The sequence below is a fragment of the Schistocerca nitens genome, chromosome 2 (assembly GCF_023898315.1).
Source record: "Schistocerca nitens isolate TAMUIC-IGC-003100 chromosome 2, iqSchNite1.1, whole genome shotgun sequence".
Taxonomy (NCBI): domain Eukaryota; kingdom Metazoa; phylum Arthropoda; class Insecta; order Orthoptera; family Acrididae; genus Schistocerca; species Schistocerca nitens.
In genome coordinates, this window is record NC_064615.1 from 592,634,546 (window position 1) to 592,661,502 (window position 26,957).

The 26,957-nt window shown below is 39.0% G+C and overlaps 1 protein-coding gene across 1 annotated transcript in view; it reads left to right on the forward strand.

Annotated features, from left to right (window-relative positions):
• The window catches only part of LOC126236660 (CTP synthase), a 78,192-nt gene that overhangs the window by 18,215 nt on the left and 33,020 nt on the right, over positions 1-26,957 (forward strand). Inside the window, exons 6-8 of the mRNA XM_049946129.1 lie at positions 12,641-12,795; positions 21,700-21,832; positions 23,728-23,816. Coding sequence (XP_049802086.1) covers positions 12,641-12,795; positions 21,700-21,832; positions 23,728-23,816 — 377 coding nt within the window. The remainder of the gene's footprint in view (positions 1-12,640; positions 12,796-21,699; positions 21,833-23,727; positions 23,817-26,957) is intronic.

Genomic DNA, 26,957 nt, shown 5'->3' on the forward strand with positions numbered 1-26,957 from the left:
GTTTGACTGTCTTTAAATGACCGTATAACCACTGTGAACTTGGTGGCAATTAGAAACATGTAATTATTAATGTAGGTCCACCAAGTCCATTTACTCTTGCCCATATTAATTTAGTCAGATATATTTTTGACCTAGATAGACTTAACGGTTCTTCTGCATGTTGCTTTAAGCACACCTGGTAAATCTAATTTATATGTATTCTACATGTTGCCAAAAATTTCCCTACCTTCATGTGTAGGCTTAAAATGAGAAGGTTCTGGTTGGCAAAAAGCTGAAAATGTTGATATAGATTTAAATATTGATGCAATATTTAATGATTGTTCTTCAATTAATACTCTTGAAATAACTTTCAAATGGTTTGTATAACCATGAACATTTATTGAATAACCGTGTACAGATATGCTTTGAGTTGAGATATCACTCACACTGAATTGTTCTGCCAATTTCTTACAAAATTGTTTACATATTCATTATTATATAACTTATTCATTGGCAACTATTAATATCTACTCGGAGGCACCCATCAAGCAGTCTGTGCAGTATTGGGAGCTCCATAGCACACTTGCTATGATAAAAGGTATCTGCTGGCAAAGTCCAACCACGGTACACGGCACAAGGAGTACTTCAAACGACCCAATACAAAACAAGTATTTGCACTAATACGGAACATCCTGTATATTAAATTGATGCTCTAGTTCATGTGATGTTAAGGACACAGGAAACTTCACACTTCTAATGCTTATAGGAATAGTCTCCAATTTAATTTTGCAGAAATTCTGTAGCCTCACAAAACCAACTCTTCATGTCTAATATGATTCTGAGAGTCACATGAATTGTGGGGCAAGTTCACGGTTAATATTTCAAGATTTTCGTTTTCCACCATTTCCTAACACTCAAGTGCTTTAACCTAACAGACTATTCTTTCTCCTGTGTGGCTGCCCAGACATTGATGGAAGCAAAACGTGTTAGCCCTGTCTCATTATTGGTGCAAGACAATGTCTAAATCAATTTTGCTAAAAGTATGGGCCAAGTTTTTGTCAATTTGTCTCATAAAACCTTCCTTGTGAAACAGCTCCGTATGTGGGCAAGTCTCATCAGCCACCTTCAGGTGCTAATGTGATCTTAGTGAACCATGTTGGCAACAGGAGTAGCATTTACGAAAGGACATTCCACAACAGGCACAATTCACAGTGACCCTACAAACTCAGTTGACAGCTGCCAGTGCAGCTTCCATCTGTTTATGAACAGCAATCAATTCCTCCTTCATGATCCTGCAATGGTCCCAGTCCTTTGCTGTATCTGATGGTGAATGTAACTTTTATAGGAACAAAAAGAAGTAGAGATCTTTAGTAAAAAGCAAAGATAGTGCTTTATTCCCAAGCAGAAACATGAAAAAAAAATTAAAGTAACTACAATGTAGTATGACAAAGTTTGCCAAAACTGTTATCTTTATATGAAAAGCAAACTTCCTCCATCATTCCATGGTTGGATACTGCAGCACTGCATGAGACAACTATTGATCATATTGTTGTGATCCACAAACAGGCAGGCTTTTATTTTACCACAAATAGGCTGGCCTTTATTTCACTGTTTCTCCTGCAAGTAAAGGTGACCATCTCATTATCGTGCTGTGCGCCTGTCATATGTATGTTCACTTGTTCTTCAAACAGTGGCAAGACATTATCTATACACAGCAAAAGTACACTCTTTTGAAGTTTGGTATCTTTTATTGCATAAGGTAATCCCAGTTAAGATTTGCCTACAGTGTTCGCAATAGCAGTTTTTGCTGCTCTATAGTCTTTAGCCAGAGTCAGAATCACGTAAAATCTATCTGTGAAACAGTGTAACCCTTTATAGATAGATCTCTGAGCAGTCACTGTGCCATTCCTCTCAACTGTGTAAGAAGTGAAATTCCATACATGACCTTTGACTCTGACGAAACAGTTTTATGCCGTACTTATTTGTCTTTCATGGCATTTTCTGTATAAAATGCAAATGCAAACAACCACAAAATTTACGCATGCCTTTAATTCATGAAATAATGTATATTCACACTTGAAATACGCGCACACCATTACAAAGAATATTCTTACCTTCTGCAGTTGATCAGTTTCACATTTGTTCTTGATTAGTGAAATGTCGTTTACTTCAACATTTATTAGAAGGGACTGAAGTCTGTCAAACCTCACAACATTTGAACAGAAATTGCATTGTACAACAGGATTCTGGCACCAAAAGGTCATGCAAATCAGTTTTCTGTCCCCTCTTTCATCATGGAATCTGTAATAAAATAATTGTGTGTGTGTGTGTGTGTGTGTGTGTGTGTGTGTGTGTGTGTGTGTGTGAGAGAGAGAGAGAGAGAGAGAGAGAGAGAGAGAGAGAGAGAGAGAGAGAGAGAGGGGGTCTAGAGATTTCAAAGTTCACTCTGTGTGAAGATCTTGCCCTTAGCCTCAAATTTCTGCACTCTTTTGTGTGTAATTTCTGAAGGAATAACACTACTGTTAGCCTCTGAAGTGAAGTGGCTGGATGCCTACTCCCACTGTCTGCTTCAAACACCAAAGATTGTAGATCCAGTTTAAATCATTTAAGGATTTTCTACCCACAGGATTTTAAATTGGAAACTGAATAAAAATGGAGACTATTTATTTCAAATGTTCTTCATTATAATTCCAAAATTTCTTCTTGAACTTAATGTATGTCATCCCCACATTCATCCACTACATAATCTCCCAGAAAAAGTCTTTATTTCCTCCAAATATCAAGTGAACCTGTGAGTAAATTCATTATCAGTTGAATATTGATGGATTAAAAAAATTATCAGTCATTAAAATGTGAGAGGTTTTTCTGCCGCAGGGTCATTCTTTATTTAATCAACCTAATTTAGTTAAATTCTGGATCTTGATTTTTCTGGATACCTATTACCATGCTGTTTATAAACACTGCAATTTGTAACAGTTTTTGACTATTTTTTCTTTATGGATTTTAAAATATAAGAGCTTCAAATTTTCCGAACCTTTTGAGGAATAAATTTGAGTATAATTCCAAAATTATTGAAGCCATAGAGTTTGCTCTAGAGTCATTTTATAGAACTTCACCTTTGCATTAATGTGGTATGCAATACAGCATTATTGTAAAAATACTTTAATCTTATAAAATTCTACAAATTTTGGTTTTCCAAAATCTCAAACCCCCTTCTATTTATTATCATAAAATGTATTTCTTTCAAATTTCTGTTTGCATTTTATATAATTTTAAGGTGGGGAAAGGGTGAGATGGAGGGGAAATTTATTTTAAAATACAGTACTGCAATTCACTGACTTTAATTAGCACTTCATATCACAAAGAATGGTGGCTTTAAATTTACTCTTGGATGACAGTTTTTACAGTGTAGTGTTTACAGATAATAGTGCATCTGCCAAGTTTGAAAAAGACTGTTAACCTCTTAAGTGTGTGTTAGTTTTGGTACTGGGTGATATTAACATCACTGAAGCTGATTTTGAAGGTAATTACACTCATTTCTGTTGTTAGTTCATATTTGGTATAGTGATGCAAACCAGTTTTCCAGCTAAACAAAACAATTCAAAACAGGCACAAATTCTCATAACCTGTGATTTTTCAGAAAATAACATATTAGTGCCTCAAGATGAAGTTCATTCCTAATGCTGGACCATAACCCACACTGCATCTTTTGTTGTTTACTATCAAGAGGATAGTACTGATCTCTCAAACATCTGATTTATATCTTCATTTGTGACTGCTTACTGCATCATGCAGTGGCATTCAGTGTTTTCTATCAAAGCTGAGGAAACAAGGTGGCTCTATGGGCTGCCCTTTGTCTTCATGCTTTTAGTATTTGGTCTGCGAGGGGACATAAACTTCCTAAAGCGGTACACCACACTGAATAAAAAAGTTCATTATTTTAGATTACTAATTGCATGAAAATTCACCTATGTATGATTAATTAAAATTTGGTACAAAAATGAGAAATACCAAATAGAAAATTAAATGTTTTTGTTTCTAGAAATTGAGAGTGTGATACAATTTTATAGTTTAATGAGGTATTTTTGTTGTGTCACCGCCAGACACCACACTTGCTAGGTGGTAGCTTAAATCGGCCGCGGTCCATTAGTACATGTCGGACCCGCGTGTCGCCACTGTCAGGATCGCAGACCGAGCGCCACCACAAGGCAGGTCTCGAGAGACTGACTAGCACTCGCCCCAGTTGTACGACGACGTTGCTAGCGACTACACTGACGAAGCCTTTCTCTCATTTGCCGAGAGACAGTTAGAATAGCCTTCAGCTAAGTTAATGGCTACGACCTAGCAAGGCGCCATTTGTACCATTGCATGTACCTCAAGATAGAGTCTCACTTGTATCATCCAGAATGCTGTATACCAAAGGACAATAGTTCTAGTAGCTACGTTCTTTTCTTTATCACATTCATTACGAATCCTGTTCCAGACTTAACGCCAGACGGCGTGAGTTGACACGTGCCCTTTCGGCTACTTCACTGTGGACTGGCTGCCTTAACAGTCCACTACAATTTTCACATTTCTTTACGTGCAGGCACAGGCATTCTAATTCTATAAGTATGAAGAAAATCAAAGAGGGCCAGTTCACACGGTTTCCTTGCCAGTAACAAAGGAAAAAAAATGCCTAATATTAGAAAAATATTTTATTTTTCTGGTGGCAGTGCTGCATAATGTAAAAACATTCTCAACACGTCTTCACAAGGCATAACAATATCGATAAAGACTGGACTGTTTTTACCACAGCACATAGTAAACAAGCGCTTATGAACAGGCTCAAAAGAATTGCTCCTGAAACAAATTTGCAAAAGGCATTTGAAAATAAAGCCATGACACTTGAGCAACTGTAGAAATATAAAAGCCATAACAGATATGACATTATAATTGTCTAACAACTTCTAGCATTGTACTTGATAATAACATAAAAGCTGAAATCTAGATAATACAGAATATAAATATAATAATACACAGTGAAATGGCAGTTTATGGTTTTAAACAGTATTGGATGACTGTAGTTAAAAAAACCATCAAAAACTTTTTCTCTATAGAAGTTTTACTCAAGAAACCATTCCTGGCACAAGTTTTGAATTATGTACAACAGAGGAATACTAGCAGAATGAAATAAAGTTGTCGTCCTGATCAAGTAAGTCAGAAATAGTCAAAGGAACTTGTACGCTACATTCTCTTATTCAGAGTGCCTGAATACCAGGTTGCAATTCAGTCATACTACTTGAATAGTAAATCAATCGTACACATTCATAAGATGTGCATGCATTGAAATTCTGCTACTTAAAATTGCCGTAACCAGTATTACCAGTGCTCAAAGTGGGTGAAATTGGCCATTAGTCTAATAAGTTTGAAGTTATTGGGTTTTGTGTTTGGATGGAATTCAGGGGGACCTGTTGCTTTATTTGTTTAATTATTCTGATAGGTATTATGTAAGTAAATAATGCATTGTTTGGCCAGCTTTTTCACTATTATCCTTTGTGCCAAAAAAAGACAGTTGAAAACTCTTCTAACATAAAGAAAGCAGATGGTCATTAATGTCATTTTGCCACAGTGTGTCTGTTTCATGTAAATTTTACAATTTAAATGTCGTGTCAGGTGTGCTATAGGTTTAATAAAAATGTTATTTAGGTCTTAGTAAGCCTAATACCTCAGTGTGGTTTTTGAAGGACTGTACTGATTTCACAGGTTATTAAAATGTCTTTCAATTTTTTATGTAATTTAGTGTGCTGTATTTAATTTCATTTCTCCAGTACTCATTTTTCTCTGCCTTTAAATTTGAACCACTATTTGTTGCCATGAATTTTTTTTGGGAAAAAAATGAAAGGGGTGTTTTGAAATTTTCCAATATATATTTTTTGGGTTTTAATAAAATCTTAACAAATGTTACAATGTCCCTTGTCACATGTATCAAATTAAAGCTCAAATAGAGCTCTATTCAGTAACATGAGTTTCAGCTTCTCCTAACATCTAAAATTTTGAAGTTAGGTGTTTTTGTTTCATGACCCTTTCAAAACAATGATCAGTTTTCATTCGTTTAAATTGGGGAAACAAATGAGCTATGCATTAAGAGTGTGAACCCTATGGGCTGTAAACCTTTGGTTGACTTGAAATGGATTGACTTTTTTTTTTAACAGCAAATTTCCTTTTCAGACATGTTAATGTAATTGAATGAATGTCATTTCAGTTTGTAGATGACGGAAAATCAAAGGAGAAGTGCATCTATTTAAGGATAGATCATTACTCAGCAAATGGAGTTGGTGGTGAGCAGCAAATAGGCATGTAGAATATACTGATTACCACATTCTTTTCTACTGCTCCGTACCTACTCAGTTTGATGACTAGTTACCTATCCTATAATAGATGTACAAGATAATACGCATACAATACTATTAACAATGTGAGATATAGTTGAAATTGCAGTGTAATGGGTTTTAGCAGAGGGAGTATTTCGGCAGAAATGTCTATTATTGGCAGGAGCCCCCTGGAAACTGTTGGTCTCTCTTGGGCAGTACAAATGTTTAGACTTAGCCTTCAGTAAACATCGGATATGTTGACAGTATCCGATCTCCATTTGAATTCCTTTGTCCATTCCTGAAAGTTGACCTTCACAACAAAAGTATTTTTCGCTTTCGCAAATAAGCATATGTTTTTGACGATAAAACTCTTGAAGCCAATGCACGGGCAATGTCTGAATTCCACTTCACCCTTTTGCTTTCATTCAATGGACATCTTATTTGCAGTGAATGACAACACGTTGCACACACTCCTGTGTGATTTGTTTTTTCTTTCGTATCAGATGACGTTTTTGTCCACATTAATGAAAAAAACATAACAAACAACGTTTATGTTACTTCATAAGGCTACATCACATCTCCTTGTATGTACAACATTCTCAATATTCTTGCCACGTCAGTTCTGGATAAAATCTCGAGCTTTCGACGATTACCTCTATCATCATCGTCAGGAGCTGACTGTCTTCACTGCTGCTGTGGCAGCCTTATTTATAGCCCTTGGAAGGCTTCTGATTGGTCGGCTTATGATTGGTAGGCGATTACGTACTGCTGTCGCAGACAATGTCACTGTGGGCGCCGATGGCGTCACCGCTTCAGTTGGAAAATAGTCCTTGGAAGGGACATCTCTGCTTTTTCTCTGCATCAAGCGCTCGTTTCCATGCACCGCTCAGATGGTATCCGCTATCGCGGTTAAAGTTTTGGCTCATTCTTATTTCAACAGCCTCCTTAATAACATAATGCCAGTATGTGGAGACATGGGACAGAATTTTTGTTTCATTGAAAAAATTTTATGTTTGTTCGTGAGACTGTGCTCCACAATTGCTGATTTCTCCTGTTCCTTATTCTTAGTGTAGCATTGGTGTTCTGCACAGCAGTCGGAAACAGTACGAATCATCTGACCTATATAATTACTTCCACACTTACAGGGTATATTATATAGTCCAGGGACCCTGAGGCCGAGATTGTCCTTAACAGGGCACATAATCTCTTTAATTTTCTCAGGAGGATGAAAAATTGGTCTTATACCTCATCTGTGCAGGACTCTTCATATTTTACTGGAAATCGTGCCACAAAAAGGAAGAACCACAATTGGTGTTTCATCCTGTGAGTGTGCAGCATTTTCACGTTTCTTCTTCCTCTCTCTCTCTCTCTCTCTCTCTCTCTCTCTTTTTTTTTTTGCGAGGGGGGTTTGAGGGGGGGGAAGCTGCCTTTATATTGCGTGCACCATAGCCATTCTTTCGGAACATGTACTTCAGATGGTTAATCTCAGACCTTAAGTGGTCCTTGTCAGAAACAGTTTTTGCTCTATATACCAATGTGTTCAAAACGGCTCTCTTCTGAGCATTCAGGTATAAATCGGTATGCATCGGCTTACGTTATACAGAGTGGCCAAGACGCCCGTCCACCTGTCGTTGTACTAAAACATCTATGAAAGGCAGTCTCCCCTCCTTCTCCATCTCGACAGTGAAGTGGGTGTTCGAATGTAAGCTGTTCATGTGTTCCGTGAATTGTTCGAGAGCTTCTGCACCATGTGGCCAGATCATAAATGTATCATCAGCGTAACGATAAAATAAGGATGGACGGAGGGGAGCCGAATTTAATGCACGTTCGTCAAAATTCTCCATAAAAAAGTTAGCCAGTGATGGAGTCAACGGAGAGCCCATCGCCATACCGTTCGTCATTTCATAAAATTTGTTTCCATACGAGAAGTAGGTGGTCGTCATCATGTGGCAGAACAACTTTATAGTTTCAGGAGGAAAAAGATCCGCCAGCATTTTCAAAGTGTCCTCCACTGGAACTTTTGTGTACAGCGATACCACATCCAGGCTAACAGATTAGAGTTGGTCCAAATGACATTTTATACCTGAATGCACAGTGTTTCCATAATCCTGCTCAGAAGAGAGCCGTTTGGAACACATTGGTATATAGAGCAAAAACTGTTTCTGACAAGGACCACTTAAGGTCAGAGATTAACCATCTGAAGTACGTGTTCCAAAAGAATGGCTATGGTGCACGCGATATAAAGGCAGCGTTATCAAAAAAAAAAAAAAAAAAAGAAACGTAAAAATGCTGCACACTCACAGGATGAAACACTGATTTGGGTTCTTCCTTTTTGTGGCACGATTTCCAGCAAATAGGAAGAGTCCTGCATAGACGAGGTATAAGACCAATTTTTCGTCCTCCTAAGAAAATTAAGGAGATTATGCGCCCTGTTAAGGACAATCTCGGCCTCAGGATCCCTGGAGTATATAATATACCCTGCGAGTGTGGAACTAATTATATAGGTCAGACGATTCGTACCGTTTCCGATCGCTACGCAGAACACCAACGCCGTATTAAAAATAGAGAACTGGAGAAATCGGCAGCTGCGGAGCACAGCCTCACAAACAAACATAAAATTTTGTTCGATGAAACAAAAATTCTGTCTCATGCTGCCATGTACTGGCATTATGTTATTAAGGAGGCTGTTGAAGTAAGAATGAGCCAAAACAACTTTAACCGCGATAGCGGATACCATCTGAGCTGTGCATGGAAATGATCGCTTGATGCAGAGAAGGAGCAGAGATGTCCCTTCCAAGATTTACGTTCCAACGGAAGCGGTGGCGCCACTGGTGCCCACAGTGACATTGCGACAGCAGTACGTAATCTCCGACCAATCAGAAGCCTTCCACGGGCTATAAATAAGGCTATCACAGCAGCAGTGAAGACAGTCAGATCCTGACGATAATGATAGAGGTAATCGTCGAAAGCTCGAGATTTTATCCAGAACTGATGCGGCAAGAATATCAAGAATGTTTTACATATAAGTGCCGTCGCGAAAAACTTCGTTCCCATCACATCTCTTTACTGCCGTCTCTTTCTGTGCATTTAGTTTTCTTAAAAGTTCAGTCTTGTCCCTCAGTTCCTTAATTTCTAAATCCTTACACTGCACAGAGTTTATAAACAGAATTATTAGCTGTGGTCTGGTTGACTTACTTTCTTTTCGGTGACTTAGTTTTTAAAGTCACCAAAGCTCGTTTTTGCAAACTTCTTGCGTCACAGCATTTTGCGTGACTTCCAGATCTCTGAGAAATGAGTTAATTTTTATTATTCTTGGAATTATTTACTTATTACTATACAACTACACTAATTTCTCATTATTAATCAATTAAATGCCAGGCAGAAGTGATATTTTATCATTGACATTGATGCCAAAATAACATACTTCAGTAAAATTTAAAGATAAAAATTCACTAACTCACAACCTTCAACCTGTCGAAGACCTTATCAGTTTAGTTACGCAGACATTGCAACTTATATTGTTGCTATTATGTCCTTAGATCAGCATGCAAAAAGCAAGTATAAGAGTTCAGTCACAAGTTGTACTGTATTCTTACATTGAATTAGTTAACACATCTTGTACAAAAAAGGACTATTTTCATAAGAAATAAAACTTTAGTATCCGGGAGCAAAACTAATAAATCTGAGCAATACAACTTATTTATTTCCTACACAATATACTGAATCATTCACCGTCATAGAGTAAGCCAGTACCACGTGAAAAAGCATTAAATTTATGTGAATTAATTTATTTTAATGCAATTTTCTAGTTAGAACTATTTTCAGTGTTATTTATGTACTGACTTCTTATCTTTTCACTCACATACTTGAGTTCTGTAATTTGTTTCCCATTCCAGTTTGGAATGTTTACGCTGGGTATTACTGTGGGTAGTAGTTTCTTTATTGAAGGTAACACTAAAGTTTGTTTCTCAAATCTCATTGATACTCTTTGGACCGAAAATCAGTTGAACACACATGCAGTTTTCATATTCACTTTGTTTGTACATTTGTATTGAACTATCCATTCATGTTGGAAGTGCTAGTCTTTTGGAAAACCATAACTACTAATGTTTGTGGTATTTTGAGCAATATTAATGAATTGTAAAGAAAAAAAAAGTTCAAATGGCTCTGAGCACTATGGGACTTAACTTCTGAGGTCATCAGTCCCCCAGTCCCCTAGAATTTTGAACTACTTAAACCTAACTAACCTAAGGACATCACACACATCCATGCCTGAGGCAGGATTCGAACCTGCGACTGTAGCGGTCGTGCGGTTCCAGACTTTAGCGCCTAGAACTGCGCGGCCACACTGGCCGGCCAGTGAATTGTACCACAGTGTAATTATAGTGGCTTTATTCATAATTGACACACAGTAAGTTACTTGCTTTGGATGCCCACCGTGGCTTCTGTGTTGTGCTGAATGCACAGCCATGAGAATCCTCAAAGTGAAGTCAAGGCACGCAACCACATCTGGGAATTTTTTACTCACCAAGAGCCAATTGGTCTTTCATTTATCATAGAAACATAGAGTTAAATATTCTCAGTATTCAATTTATAAAGACTTTGCCTGTAGTTCGAACTAAAGTAATACACAAAAGTGGAGACAAAATTCTGAAAGTGTAAAATTAAAGGTGATTCTTCAGCAGCTGGAAGTCCTGAAAGTGGGAGACTGGTTCAGAGTTGAGTTAAATGACTGTTCTTGTAGTGTACTGTAGATGAATGGAGTTTAAGATATGGTAAAGACTCACACTTCGTTTGTTTGAAGCTCTTGTCTTTTCGGGTGTTTTTTATTTAGGCAAGTTACTTCATGTTACCATTACTTATATGAGCATTGAAGATCATATTGCTTCTACTGAAACATTAGTAGATTGTTTTTACTGGCATATCAGTTTGTCTTGTTCCTCTGTTTCCATTCTTGACCTAGACTGTATGTAATTGTTTCCCCAAATTACTCTCCATACTGAATGTTTGTGGTCAGCTCAATTCTTAAGAGCCAGGTAAAATATTCAAAGGACCAGTATTAGATCCTTATTGATTGAAGAAGTTTTTCTGTCACTTCACGCTACTTTCACCTCTGGCAATGTTTGTTGTTGTGAAAAATGACAATTTGTACCACAGTTTGAAGTCCATTTTAAACTGTGGTTTTTATGCAACTCTCTGGGTATGTTAACTTTAAAGGTGGGTGTAAGGTAAGGGCATACCAACGTTACTATGCTGATCAAACCAACCTTTCAGGTTGATCGTATCTGTAGCTTTTTTTTTTACTAAAAGCTTAAGTACTGTAACAGAATCAAACAACGGAAAATCCAGGAAGGAATGTAACAGTATTATGAAAAGGATAGTTGCTACTCACCTTATAGCAAAGATGCTGAGTCGCAGATAGGCACAACAAAAAGACTGTCAGAAAGTGAGCTTTCTTCTAACAAGACCTTCATCGAAAATATACGCGCCCCCCCCCCCCCCCCCACGCGCACACACACACACACACACACACACAATGACTGCAGTCTCTGGCTGCTGTGGCCTGGTTCGGGCCTCAGCAGCCAGAGACTGTGGTCATGTGTCAGAGTTAGTTAGTTTTTGTTTATGTGTGTGTGTGTGTGTGTGTGTGTGTGTGTGTGTGTGTGTGTTTTCAACGAAGACCTTGTTGGAAGAAGCTCACTTTCTGACAGTGCTGCTTGTGATATAGTTCTCTCCATTTTTATTAGTAATTAATAACATTTTCTGTGAACTATCTCTTTACAGACAGAAGAACGAAAAATAAACAAAATGTGCTGTAAAATTAATAAAAATGTGGAAAGTAGGATATGTAACATTGGTTTTACCCAAGAATTATTACAAAACAGTAGTTTTCCATGAAAATATGGAATGCCATTCTGCTACTCTTTAGTGGATCGTTCTGTGAACATGTGCAGTAAATATTCTGTGCCATATCTTGACCATTAAGTTTCCTTAAACCCTTTTAACTGCGTCAGTGGCTATGATGTTAGATCAAGTTGGTGAACTGCTCAGCCAAAATTTCTGAATTGCTAAAGTGACTGGGTAATGAAGTCTTACATCCAGAGTACACCTGCAAAACAATTGTGTTGTGGAAATGGATGACTGCATAAAACAATGGGACCAGTGGAATACTCTGCAGTTGCACATAAGGTGCCTCAGGCAGGCAACATTCTGCTATAACTATGCATTTAAATTGTTAAATTCATCATAAGTCAATGTGAGTACACTTCCATTTGCTATCAAACTGATTTTTATTCCGTTTCTTTTAGGTTATATGCATCCATGATTTGAGTTCCATCTATCGTGTACCATTGTTAATGGAATCACAGGGCATTGTAGAATTCTTCAGCGACAGGCTTCAGTTGAATATACCAGTACCAAGGCCCCGACGCTTTATGCAAAAGTGGAAGAATCTTGCCGAAAGGTATTGTGCCATACATTTATAAATACAACATGTAAATAATGTAGGATTAAAGAAGACCACTCGCCAAAAATCAGAAGCATTGAATTGTCGATAGACACAAACAAATGAAAGAAATGTACTAGCTTTCGAAGTTGTCCTTGGATGAACTGCAAGTGCGCGTGCACATATGCCCCTACATGACGCAGGCTAGATTAACTGTCTTCTTTCGAGAACAAGAGTGAAAATTGGTTGAAAGCTGTTACTTTGTTTACACACTTTGTGCTCTTCGTTGAGCATCATGAGGGGGGAAGGGGAGATGGAGACCACTTCCATGTTGCCAAGCCTAGAGCCTGCTGCATACAACAGGCGTATCTGTTCAGGTATGCAGAGTCAGTTTCACGCAAGGTGCCAAAATGTAACGGCTGCAATTTTGGTTTAATAGAATGTCTATTGGGATTTCAATTTTTGGAACAGTTAATTTGTGTAGCAGTTAGTTATGCTTATGGGTTCAGTTAATTCATTGAGCTGCATGCCAGTCTGGTTACTTAAAGCCAATTAAAATACGCAACAACGTGAATAAACACCTGAAAGAGTGTGTAGAATTGTGTGAAACATAAATTTCATTTTGTCTCATCTTTGGAGCATCTGTGGTTTCTCACAAAGTCCCATTCGTGGCCATGGCCATAACTCATGCACTCTTAGCGATATTTAGTGCGCAATAAAAATTGTGCGTCATATTGCTTGGTAGATTACTCATGTTGGTGGACCAGAATTAATCACCTGCACTGTTAAACTACTAAATCAATCTAAGAAAGATTTACCAGGCTCACTTAGGCATAGGGACAAGAGTTAAAAATTGTAACTACTTAGATACCACTAAGAAATATAACTGCTTTCAGAGAGACTCCCAGGTCAGTCCCCTAGGTTGTAAATATACATCACAAACAGTCTCTATTCCACTTCTAGCCAGTTTCTAGTAACTCTTGCTGATAATCTCCTTCAAAACAAAACAATATAACATTTAAAAGTCAAAAAGGGAAAATGACACTCACAAACACCACACTTCGAGTTTCTGTGGCAACAAATGAAATTTATTGGCTTCAGTTAGGTCTTGCCCAACCTATCTTGTTTATTATATGGTACTGTCCTGCTAACTGATGGCCCTGTACACTGCTATGAGACATCTGCTTACTGAGCATGTGTACAGTCACTCAGCTACTGAAGTGCCACACTGCAGGGTTTGAGGCCTCCCAACCCTTTCTGCCAGCTGTCTTTTAACGAAAAGTGTCCTCTTGACCTAGCGATACGCCATCCTTCCCTATTAACTGCTGTTGCTGAATTGAGTTGTATGGAATGCTTGCACTGTTGGTTGGTATCAAATCACATGCAAATTGAATCGCCCACATGTTATATCACTTCACTCCAATGATTGGTGCTAAAAAAGCAAGCACCACAGAATAGCTATATGTACAGGGTGAACATTAATAAAACCGACAAATTGTGGGGACAGATTCTTCACTGGAAATGGAGGAAAAAATGGTCCTATGTTCACATGTCAGAAATTGACAGTGTATGTTAAATGATAACAAATCACCCCAGAGCACAGTACAGAGCTGCATCACATCCATGTCACAACAGATGTTGAAAGTGGCCTCCATGGGATGCAGTGCGCACAAAGTACATGTAATCGTACTTTGGCTTTCACATTTTCCAAATGTGGTGCACACACAGTCTGCCATCTCCATGCCCACACCCAAAAAGGACTTGAAATGTTGTGTGTTGTGGTTGGTGTCTGTGAGGATACTTGTTTTGGTATAGCCATGCTGCCTCTCAACCATTTCCATCTGCTTGGCTGTACACAATCATCATCACGTCTTGTTCCTGACGTGTATACCGGACAATTCTTCTACCTGCAGTACAGTGCGTCAACCACACAGCCTGCAACACAAAAGGTACACATGGCACATGGTCAGAGGAACTTTCATTTGTCAGTGCCATCTACCATGGCAAAGATATATTTCTGGACACATGTTCATGGTACTTTTTTCCCTCCATTTTCAGCCAGGCATCAGTCCCTGCAGTTTGTCAGTTTTATTACGTACATGAGGAAAATAACAAATGTTGTAACTGGTTTTCATCAGTTTATCATCAATCATCTGCTTGAAAAAAATCACATTCCACATCTTCACAATGCTTTGTCGGTTGCTTCTTGGCTATAGAGACAGACTGCGACTGACAATAAATGCAGCACACTTGGTGCAATGTCGTGAAGCTATGAAATATGGTCTTTCTTTCTTAGATGGTTGCCTGATGATTTGGTTGTTGAAAAAGGATACAAAATTTGTCACTGTAGCGATTCAGATTGTATTATAAGTAAAATAGTAATACGCAAGTGCTGTTCTCTCTTGAACAATGTGCCCAAAATTACAGAAATGTCACTCATAATAAGTATATTTTTACGAACTTCTTAGGGTACAGATTCTTTCTATAAAGGCTAACGAGTTTTCATGTACCATTTATGCAGATCATATTTTGACAAACTGCAACATTATATGTTTGATTTAAGAAATTTTAAGAACCATGAACTACTATCACATATTTGAAAATATGTCTGCTTGTGTCTGTATGTGTGGATGGATATGTGTGTGTGTGCGAGTGTATACCTGTCCTTTTTTCCCCCTAAGGTAAGTCTTTCCGCTCCCGGGATTGGAATGACTCCTTACCCTCTCCCTTAAAACCCACATCCTTTCGTCTTTCCCTCTCCTTCCCTCTTTCCTGATGAGGCAACAGTTTGTTGCGAAAGCTTGAATTTTGTGTGTATATTTGTGTTTGTTTGTGTGTCTATCGACCTGCCAGCGCTTTTGTTTGGTAAGTCTCATCATCTTTCTTTTTTTATATATATATATATATATATATATATATATATATATATATATATATATATATATATATATATATATATATATATATATATTTTCCACGTAGGAAAAATATATCTAAAAACAAAGATGATGTGACTTACCAAATGAAAGTGCTGGCAGGTCGACAGACACACAAACAAACCCAAACATACACACAGAATTCAAGCTTTTGCAACAAACTGTTGCCTCATCAGGAAAGAGGGAAGGAGAGGGAAAGACGAAAGGATGTGGGTTTTAAGGGAGAGGGTAAGGAGTCATTCCAATCCCGGGAGCGGAAAGACTTACCTTAGGGGGAAAAAAGGATGGGTATACACTCGCGCGCACACACACACATATCCATCCACACATATACAGACACAAGCAGACATATTTAAAGACAAAGAGTTTGGGCAGAGATGTCAGTAGAGGCAGAAGTGCAGAGGCAAAGATGTTGTTGAATGACAGGTGAGGTATGAGTGGCGGCAACTTGAAATTAGCGGAGATTGAGGCCTGGTGGATAACGGGAAGAGAGGATATATTGAAGAGCAAGTTCCCATCTCCGGAGTTCGGATAGGTTGGTGTTAGTGGGAAGTATCCAGATGACCCGGACAGTGTGACACTGTGCCAAGATGTGCTGGCCGTGCACCAAGGCATGTTTAGCCACAGGGTGATCATTACCAACAAACACTGTCTGCCTGTGTCCATTCATGCGAATGGACAGTTTGTTGCTGGTCATTCCCACATAGAATGCATCACAGTGTAGGCAGGTCAGTTGGTAGATCACGTGGGTGCTTTCACACGTGGCTCTGCCTTTGATCGTGTACACCTTCCGGGTTACAGGACTGGAGTAGGTGGTGGTGGGAGGGTGCATGGGACAGGTTTTACACCGGGGGCGGTTACAAGGGTAGGAGCCAGAGGGTAGGGAAGGTGGTTTGGGGATTTCATAGGGATGAACTAAGAGGTTACGAAGGTTAGGTGGACGGCGGAAAGACACTCTTGGTGGAGTGGGGAGGATTTCATGAAGGATGGATCTCATTTCAGGGCAGGATTTGAGGAAGTCGTATCCCTGCTGGAGAGCCACATTCAGAATCTGATCCAGTCCCGGAAAGTATCCTGTCACAAGTGGGGCACTTTTGTGGTTCTTCTGTGGGAGGTCCTGGGTTTGAGAGGATGAGGAAGTGGCTCTGGTTATTTGCTTCTGTACCAGGTCAGGAGGGTAGTTGCGGGATGCGAAAGCTGTTGTCAGGTTGTTGGTGTAATGCTTCAGGGATTCCGGACTGGAGCAGATTAGTTTGCCACGAAGACCTAGGCTGTAGGGAAGGGACCGTTTGATGTGGAATGGGTGGCAGCTGTCGTAATGGAGGTACTGCTGCTTGTTGGTGGGTTTGATGTGAACGGACATGTGAAGCTGGCCATTGGACAGGTGGAGGTCAACATCAAGGAAAGTGGCATGGGATTTGGAGTAGGACCAGGTGAATCTGATGGAACGAAAGGAGTTGAGGTCGGAGAGGAAATTCTGGAGATCTTCTTCACTGTGAGTCCAGATCATGAAGATGTCATCAATAAATCTGTACCAAACTTTGGGTTGGCAGGCTTGGGTAACCAAGAAGGCTTCCTCTAAGCGACCAATGAATAGGTTGGCGTAGGAGGGGGCCATCCTGGTACCCATGGCTGTTCCCTTTAATTGTTGGTATGTCTGGCCTTCAAAAGTGAAGAAGTTGTGGGTCAGGATGAAGCTGGCTAAGGTAATGAGGAAAGAGGTTTTAGGTAGGGTGGCAGGTGATCGGCGTGAAAGGAAGTGCTCCATCGCAGCGAGGCCCTGGACGTGCGGGATATTTGTGTATAAGGAAGTGGCATCAATGGTTACAACGATGGTTTCCGGGGGTAACGGATTGGGTAAGGATTCCAGGCGTTCGAGGAAGTGGTTGGTGTCTTTGATGAAGGATGGGAGACTGCATGTAATGGGTTGAAGGTGTTGATCTATGTAGGCGGAGATACGTTCTGTGGGGGCTTGGTAACCAGCTACAATGGGGCGGCCGGGATGATTGGGTTTGTGAATTTTAGGAAGAAGGTAGGGGTGCGGGGTGTCGGTGGGGTCAGGAGGTTGATGGAGTCAGGTGAAAGGTTTTGTAGGGGGCCTAAGGTTCTGAGGATTCCTTGAAGCTCCGCCTGGACATCAGGAATGGGATTACCTTGGCAAACTTTGTATGTGGTGTTGTCTGAAAGCTGACGCAGTCCCTCAGCGACATACTCCCGACGATCAAGTACCACGGTCGTGGAACCCTTGTCCGCCGGAAGGATGACGATGGACCGGTCAGCCTTCAGATCACGGATAGCCTGGGCTTCAGCAGTGGTGATGTTGGGAGTAGGATTGAGGTTTTTTAAGAAGGATTGAGAGGCAAGGCTGGAAGTGAGAAATTCCTGGAAGGTTTGGAGAGGGTGATTTTGAGGAAGAGGAGGTGGGTCCCGCTGTGACGGAGGACGGAACTGTTCCAGGCAGGGTTCCATTTGGATAGTGTCTTGGGGAGTTGGATCGTTAGGAGTAGGATTAGGATCATTTTTCTTCGTGGCAAAGTGATACTTCCAGCAGAGAGTACGAGTGTAGGACAGTAAATCTTTGACGAGGGCTGTTTGGTTGAATCTGGGAGTGGGGCTGAAGGTGAGGCCTTTGGATAGGACAGAGGTTTCGAATTGGGAGAGAGGTTTGGAGGAAAGGTTAACTACTGAATTAGGGTGTTGTGGTTCCATATTGTGTTGATTGGAATTTTGAGGTTTTGGAGGGAGTGGAGCTGGAAGGAAAGAGGGAAGGAGAGGGAAAGACGAAAGGATGTGGGTTTTAAGGGAGAGGGTAAGGAGTCATTCCAATCCCGGCAGCGGAAAGACTTACCTTAGGGGGAAAAAAGGACGGGTATACACTCGCGCGCACACACACACACACACACACACACACACACACACACACACACACATCCATCCACACATATACAGACACAAGCAGACATATTTAAAGACATATTTAAATATGTCTGCTTGTGTCTGTATATGTGTGGATGGATATGTGTGTGCGAGTGTATACCCGTCCTTTTTTCCCCCTAAGGTAAGTCTTTCCGCTCCCGGGATTGGAATGACTCCTTACCCTCTCCCTTAAAACCAACATCCTTTCGTCTTTCCCTCTCCTTCCCTCTTTCCTGATGAGGCAACAGTTTGTTGCGAAAGCTTGAATTTTGTGTGTATGTTTGTGTTTGTTTGTTTGTGTGTCTGTCGACCTGCCAGCACTTTCATTTGGTAAGTCACATCATCTTTGTTTTTAGATATATAATCAGTTTTGTTCTGGTTGACCAAAGTTACATCGAGGTAATAAATGGTTGAAGTGCCTTTGTGTCTAATTTGTGAATCTTCCTCTGGAATCTGGATCTTGCTACAGCTATATCTCTCTCTTTGTTCAATTACAGATTTTCTTCCATCATTACTTTTAAAGTATTTACGATCAGTGTCTTTTAAAATTCTTTGCATTGGTAAAGCACTTTCTTTGATGCCAATTTTCTCATGATTACGTGATGTCGGATACTCATCATTTGTATACATTTCAAATAGGGTATGCATTAAAAGTAAGTTGTTCCAGCTCGTGTGCCCACACGTGTTCAGTCGGGTGCTCCCGGGCACAGGTGTGCAAACAGCTGACTGTGGGCCGTCAGGCGGCTTGGGCTGTAGTGCACGTGATGTTACTGGTCTGCTCTGGAAGTTGTGAGCAGGAGTAGCCAGGTGGCTAGCATATACACAGAATCCATGCATTAGAGCTGCATGGTGGTTAGCCTACCCAGCCTGCAACTGCCTTCGTGTGAGCTGATGGGTGTCCCGCAGTGCCCAGGCCTATCCATTGGTGTTGAAACAGCCTTCCTTAACCCCTCTTTGTTTTCAATCATCCAGTAGTGTTAAAGTTTTTCTTGTGATTCGAGTGCTACACATGCAACATGAAAGTGAAGTACAGATTACGACTCAACACGCAGAGAAATTGTTGAGACGCAGATAGGCTAAACTTTGAAGCTATCAGATAAAAAAAGGCCTTCTTCCGAAAAAGTTTGTTCTCTTATTGACACTACATGCATCTGCTGTCAGTTATTGTGCTTTCAAAATATCAACTGATTCATGTTTAAAAAAGTTATAAACTTTTGACCTCCTCAGTTGCTTGATATGTGCTTCACTTTTAGTCTCTTATTCCCCTGTATCATGTTACCTACAAAGCAGTGTTACCATGATTTACGGTACAGCCTTTGTTAATAATACATTGTGTTTTTGGACACACGACATTTTCATTGAGTCTCTCTCCAAATTGTGTTCCAAAAAATAATACTTTTTTATTATTGGAAAATCCAGAGGCACTAAATCGCATTAAATCTGTAGCGTCCTGTTGCATACTCTTATGTCTGCTTTAATTTGTGCCAGGTATTGACTAACAGAAGAGGAGAAATAAAACTGTATTAAAGCACTTCTGGATACAGCACAGAGCCATGTCTGCTTAGTCTCCCAAAAGAGAATACTCAGGGTCTCAATTCTTCTGGAAAATGTGGAATTCTTGGGAATTAACTTTTACCTGGAAAAATGAGGGAAATCACAGGGAACTTCAGGAATTTCAAAAAATCTCAGGGAATTGCGCATTTTTAACCTAGTATTGAAATTTAATTTTATGTTGAGTTTTATAAATCACAAACTAAAATACTTAATATTTTAAAGTGTGTTAATTATATGAATAATATTCAGTGTAAGTTATTGGTTGAAGTAAATTGGTTAATCCCTTAATTACCATATCTCTCTCTCTCTCTCTCTCTCTCTCTCTCTCTCTCTCTCTCTCTCTCTCTCTCTCTCTTCAAATTGTGTTCCAAAAAATAATACTTTTTTATTATTGGAAAATCCTATAATGAATGACAACATAACATATAAACATATAAAACTGCTTTTAAAGCTCAAAATAATGAGCTGCAACAATTTTGAAAATCACCAATAATAAAATCCCGAGTGTACTTGACTAAAATATCCTGAAACTTGAAGTCATTTTTTAGTTTGTGTGTAGCTGTGAAGTCTAACAATCCATTTCACAAGTTTCCTGTGAACATAAATCTTGAAGGAGCTGGCTGGGGCACAATGGATGTATTTTATCTCGTGCCACTGGTGATAAATTGTCACTCATCTGACAGTCAGTCATCACTTTCTCTCTAATGAAGTAACATCACACACTTCATTTTCTGAGCTGCTAATTTCAGTGTCAAACTCGGGGTCATTATAATAATCCTCTTTACAAAGCACTGCCTAAACAACAATATAGGAGAGAGTCAGAAAGTGTCTGTTTTTTGTTTAGTTTACAAAGCTGCACACATAAATATGATATCTATTGGGAACCACCTCAACCAAAACACGACGGCCAAGCCACAAATCTCGTACCAGATACTATCTAGTGGTCGAACAGGTAACTATCAATGATGAAATGGATATAAGTGGGATACTGTTTTTTAAGTTTCCCTAGTATACTAAGGATTTTAAACTTGAGTCAAAATAATAAAAACAAGATAACACAGGGTTTTATGTTAAATGTTTAAACTACCGCTTGTGGCTAGTATGCGTCAACTGAGAGGAAAGAAAAGTCATTATTGCTGTATGCCGTCCATGCTTGCTCACCATTAATTTGTCAGTATCTCCTGACACCATCTTCCTCCCCCACGCCTGGAATTCTTAGGGATTTATCTTTTTTTCTGGTTTGAGTAGCCACACTGATACTTGTTAACACACACTTTCAGTTCATGGCAACTAATTTAAGTTGCAAGGGAGGTGATCAATACTAGAATGATAAAGTACACCTTGAAAGATCGAAGCTGTTGGGAGCATTATCAGGATACATACAAAAAATAATACATTTTGTGGGCAGAAAATTTCGTGTCTAAAATCTTTAGCTTTTGATAGGTATCTTATCCCAGGATGATACAGAATCTTCTTAAAGACTTATAATCGGACAATAAATCTTATTAACTTACAGGGTAGACACACTCCGTAAAGATGTGACAATTGCTCTTGTTGGCAAATACACGAAGTTGGAGGACTCTTATGCATCAGTAACTAAGGCCCTACAGCATGCAGCTGTTTGTGCTGGATATCATCTCAGAGTGAAAGTAAGTAAATTTTTGAAAATGAAATTTGTATGTAAGACTTTGGTATGAGAAAGGAACATTAAAATTTTGAATTTGACGGGAGAAAAATTAATATTCCACAGTTGCCTGAGTGAAGTTAGTCTGTAAGGGCAAATGAAACTGCTGAGAAAGGAATGAGTTAAAACTGTATTTATCTTGAAGATTTTGCCCTTTGGAAGCTAAATTTACTGGGGAAACAAAGGAACTTGTTAGAAAATTTATGGAATCAAATGCTAAATGCTTAGTCATGTATAGAATATGTAATATGTAGTTACAGTAAAAAGTCGAATTACAGAGATGTTATTTAGACACTTACGGGAGAGTGGTGACTTGTTATTGTGTAATATCCTGAAGTGAGGGGTCATAAATATTTTTGAGGCTGGGCTGAAAAAAAAGGGTTGTATAGTGTAACAAGAAGATAAATGAAATGTATGTGCTGGTAATAGACGAGTTTGAAGAAACCAGTTAGAACAAGACAGTGGCAGTAAGAAAATTGGCAGAAAGCATAGAATTAACTAAGAACGATCAGTAATTAGCACTGAAAATAAATGGAAGTGCTGTGGAAAGAGAATGACCTGAAGACAGAGAATTATTCAGAGTACATTGCCTATATCTAATTAGAAATTTAAAAAAAAATCTCTAATACTATTTATGTATGGTTAAAAAGTAAACACACAGTTTAGTTCCATTACATAATGCATTTAATTGAGGATATAGTTACACAATAGATATTCTGTTATTACTCTTGTGTAATAGTTTCTAAGCTTCATCAAATTCCTGGCAAAAATTGTTATTTTAAGGAGATGGTGATGTACATCTTTTAAATGTGTTTGAATAATCACAATTTGACTATATATCTATATGTCACTTTCTTGAAACTACAAATTTCATTCAAACAGCACCCAATTGTCAGGTATCTGTATGCTATGAAAAAGACTGTAATTCGGCACAGTGAGCACGTATAACTTAAATAGCATAACCTGTACTTACAGAATAGGCTTGACACTTTTTGTGATACAAGAGACTCGTCTTTATGCTACATCCTGTTAACAAGTTGCATGATACAGAGTACTTTACTGCTGTGCACAATTTTGATATGGATAATATTCTTATTAACATTGAGGAAGATGCAAAAGGTCATAAGTGGATGCATGGCCTGTAATTACCGTCTTTGTCCATTAATATAGGTAAATGTGACGAATGTTTTGTGGGTAATGATTATTGTTTTAGGTTTGTGATCATTGTGCATAATTATGGTCTTTTTGTGGCTTACAGATGCCAGAGGATGGTCTGTTGTTTGACTGAAAATGGTAGTTTTGATGATGTGCCATAATGCCAAATAAGGATTTTTCAAAAACAATATTAAACTTCCCCGCCCCATAAGAGTTTGTGTCACATGACGTCAGAATTTACTATCATCTACCTGAGCTTTACTGAAACGGTGGATAAAAAGAAGAGTACAATAGAGGATCATATCGCTAAGATTTTTGTTGGCTGTAAGCCGTATTAAACTTTTCAAAATGTGACTCATTACATATATTGTTCATAATGACTAGAAGCTTATATGCATGTAACATAATCCAGTTTTGTAAATGGTGTTTTGGTTAATTTTGGACTTAATTAACATTGTTAATAAATATTACCCTTCATTTACCATTCATGCATTTTAATGAACTACTGAAGGAAGGAAATGAATGAAAGTGAAGTTGAATGCTTTTACCTGTGCTTTCGTAAATTTGTCGTCATCGTAATCATCATAATAATATCATCATCAGTTATTGGCATCAAACATGACAATATAAAAACATTAGAAAATTGTAATTGCATTAATTTCTCTTTAAAGCATAAGAATCATATTTTTGCAACTTCTTTTTCAGTACATTGAAGCAGCAAATTTAGAAGAAGCTACTAAAGCCAGTGAGCCAGTGAAGTATCATGAATCTTGGCACCAATTGTGTGAGAGCGAGTAAGTCCTTGCCATAAAGAACAGTACGGAACAGCATTAAGTATATAGTAAAATTACTGGAATGTGTCGTTTATTGGTCCTTTTGTGGTCTGTTAATTGAGACAGTATTATTTAATTTTAAAAGATTGTTTTACATTGAATAATTGTTCTAATAAACAGAGTATATGTTGTTGCAAACAATATTTGGGAGGATGGGGCAGGGGATACTGAACTTCATACTTACCTCAGATTACCTTTATCAGGAGCATGTTAAAGTGTTTCCTTGTAACCACCCAGGCATAAGGAAAAGTGCACTTTAATTTTCAGCATAGGAATTAAGTGCATGTAATGTTACTACTCTGTCCAGTCATATTAATGTAACCACCTGTCAAAAGCCTGAATAACCACTTTTTGCAGCATGGGCTGCTGTGAGACATGCAGGAAGAGTGTCAGTGAGGTTCTGGAAGGTACTGACGGGGTTATGATGCCATGCTGACGCCAGTGTCGTGGCCATTTGCACCAGGTTTCTCAGTTGGTCCATGGCGTGATGGCATTTTCAAGGTGGTCCCACAGATTCCCAATTGGGTTTAAATGTGGGGAGTATGGTAAACTCATGCTGGTACTCTTCGAACCACGAGCATACGCTGTGAGCTGTGTGACATTTTGCATTGTCCTGCTGGTAGATGCCATTGTGTTGAGGAAGCACAAACTGCATGTGGATAGGTTCATTCGTGTATTGATCCATTGTGCCTTCGAGAATGATGAGATCACTCATATGATGCCACGAAAACATTTCCCAGATCATAACACTCTCTCCTCTTGACCTGGACCCTTCTGACAATTGTTGCAGAGTGTTTGCTTCCAGATGTTTCATGCCAGACATGCCAACTGCCATCTTTCTGATGGGGCATAAAGTGTGATTAATCTGAAAAGGCCACCTACCACCCATCAGTGGATGTCATGTTACAGCTTTGACATGCAAATTCTAGGCTTGGTTGCTGATGAACAGCAGTCAGCAAGGGTGCGTGAACCAGGTGCCTGCTGCAGAGGCCAATATGCAGCAACTGTTGCTGGATGTTTGTTGAAGAGTTATTGTTGGTGGCCTCTTGGTTAATATGGGTGGTCAGTTGCTCAACTGGTGCATGTCTATTTGTCCATACACATTTTCGCATCTATTGTTCACCCGTCATCTATTGCCTGTGATGCACAATAGTTGCCTTGGTAATGGTTTTTGGTAGTGCCATTTTGCCATGCATGGTATACTTTAATGACAGCAGCATGCAAACAAGATTACAAATCTGGCTGTTTCTGAAATATTTCCAACCGTGGCCTGAAAACCAGTGGTCATGCCCTTCTGGACATCAGATAAATTGCTCCAATTCTGCATTGTGACAATGACTGCAGTGTTCACCCCACCCCCACCTCCCTCTCCCTCCTACCTCATCCCAGACACACTTTATATACTCTCCAATGCTGCTGCTGCCACCTACCATCTGCGAGTGGTTGTTGAACGTTTACGTCCAACATAGGTGACGGTTTCATTAATGTAACTGGACTGTTGGAGTTTAAGTTTAGCATATCTTGTTATTTGATCTTTGCTAGTTGGCCAGAAAAAGGTCTGATTTTATTATTCAGTTTTTATGTTTATTCTGTAAAAAGTACATAGATATGCATAAAAATAGTGAGGTAACTATAGTCCGATTAAAATTACTTGTTAGTTGACACTTCACGCATTGAAGCTGGTTTACTCCAATCGGAGTGCTCATCGTCATGCTTGAACTGTTCAACATAGCCAGACTGTGACAACAAATTGTCAGTTCACTTTCAGCTGGCCTATTTCATCGACCTGTGTGAGGCCAAATATTTTGAAGGTACCTAAATGTCATTCCAACTGGTTTCTCTTCCTATCATTCTTTTTTTAAATTATCATCATTACAGAGATCGGCCTACAGTAGATCAGCTTCACACGCCATTGTGTGAGGCCAAATATTTTGAAGGTACCTAATTGTCATTGCAACTGGTTTTTCTTCCTATCATTCTTTTTTTCATTTGGAATATGTTTGTCGCCTGTAACTTGTAACAAAGGCCAACCAGGGTACTTAGCAGTTGGTAGCGCATGTAGCGAGTGGAGGATAACTAATGAAAGCTAGAAACTACAGTTCCCTCTTAGTGCTGAAACTGACATTTTTGTGGCTCGAGTTTGCTGGTAGAGAACATCTTTAATCACCATGAATGAAGTTAGTGTGAATAATGGTTCTGCAACAGGTTGTTGACTGTCAATTCCTGGATACACTGCACATCAGGAGGTTGTGGTTAGGCTAGGACACAAGTGTAAATTCAGGGCTACAAGACACGTCTGCCTCAATTCCCTCGTTGGTCACTAAAAATCAACTGTGAACAGAGCACCTAGCTTTACCCTCATAGCTGATCGCAGTGGCTTCAAACATTATTCCATATTGTATGTAACGGCACTTTAGCACTGCCCCCGCTGTGTTTGAATATCACCTTTAACCAGGCAGCAGCTGACGTGGCAACATTGTAGCGGCAAGTGACAGATGTCAACTACCAAGTAATGTTAATCAGATTACAGTAACTGTGTTAATGAATGGGTCTTGTACTGATTGTTCCGATTGTTGTTACCAATAATTCTATCGCTGATTTCTCTAAGGCAAGAGGAAGTGCTGCCAAAAGTGAATGGTAGGAAGTAGGCTGTGTGCTTGCCCACCTATGTTTTCAGTGCACATACATTAAAAGTTGAATTATTTCATATATTTCCAGAGAACAGAATTTATTGCAGTTGCCTGATTGGAAGTGTCTCCAAGAAGCTTTACAAAAATAATCTATCTGTTTGTGAAAGTATTTAGAGATGCCAACCACTATAAAAACTACATAAAAGACTGCTTAATTTATTTGATATTTCATGTCAGTAAAATAATTTAAGTGCTATGCCATTTTTGTTGAGCTGGGTTGGCACAGATTTTTAATTAAATTCAAATATACATCAGTATTACTGTCAAAAAGTGGTAAATTTAGAATTTCATAGAGCTTAAAAAGGCAGACATTTCATAATGATGAAAAACAGTATTGAAGACTAAACCATCCATAATTTCGTAATAAGGTTTCTGAAAGAACCAACTTTGAAAAATTTTTCTTTCAGTCCAG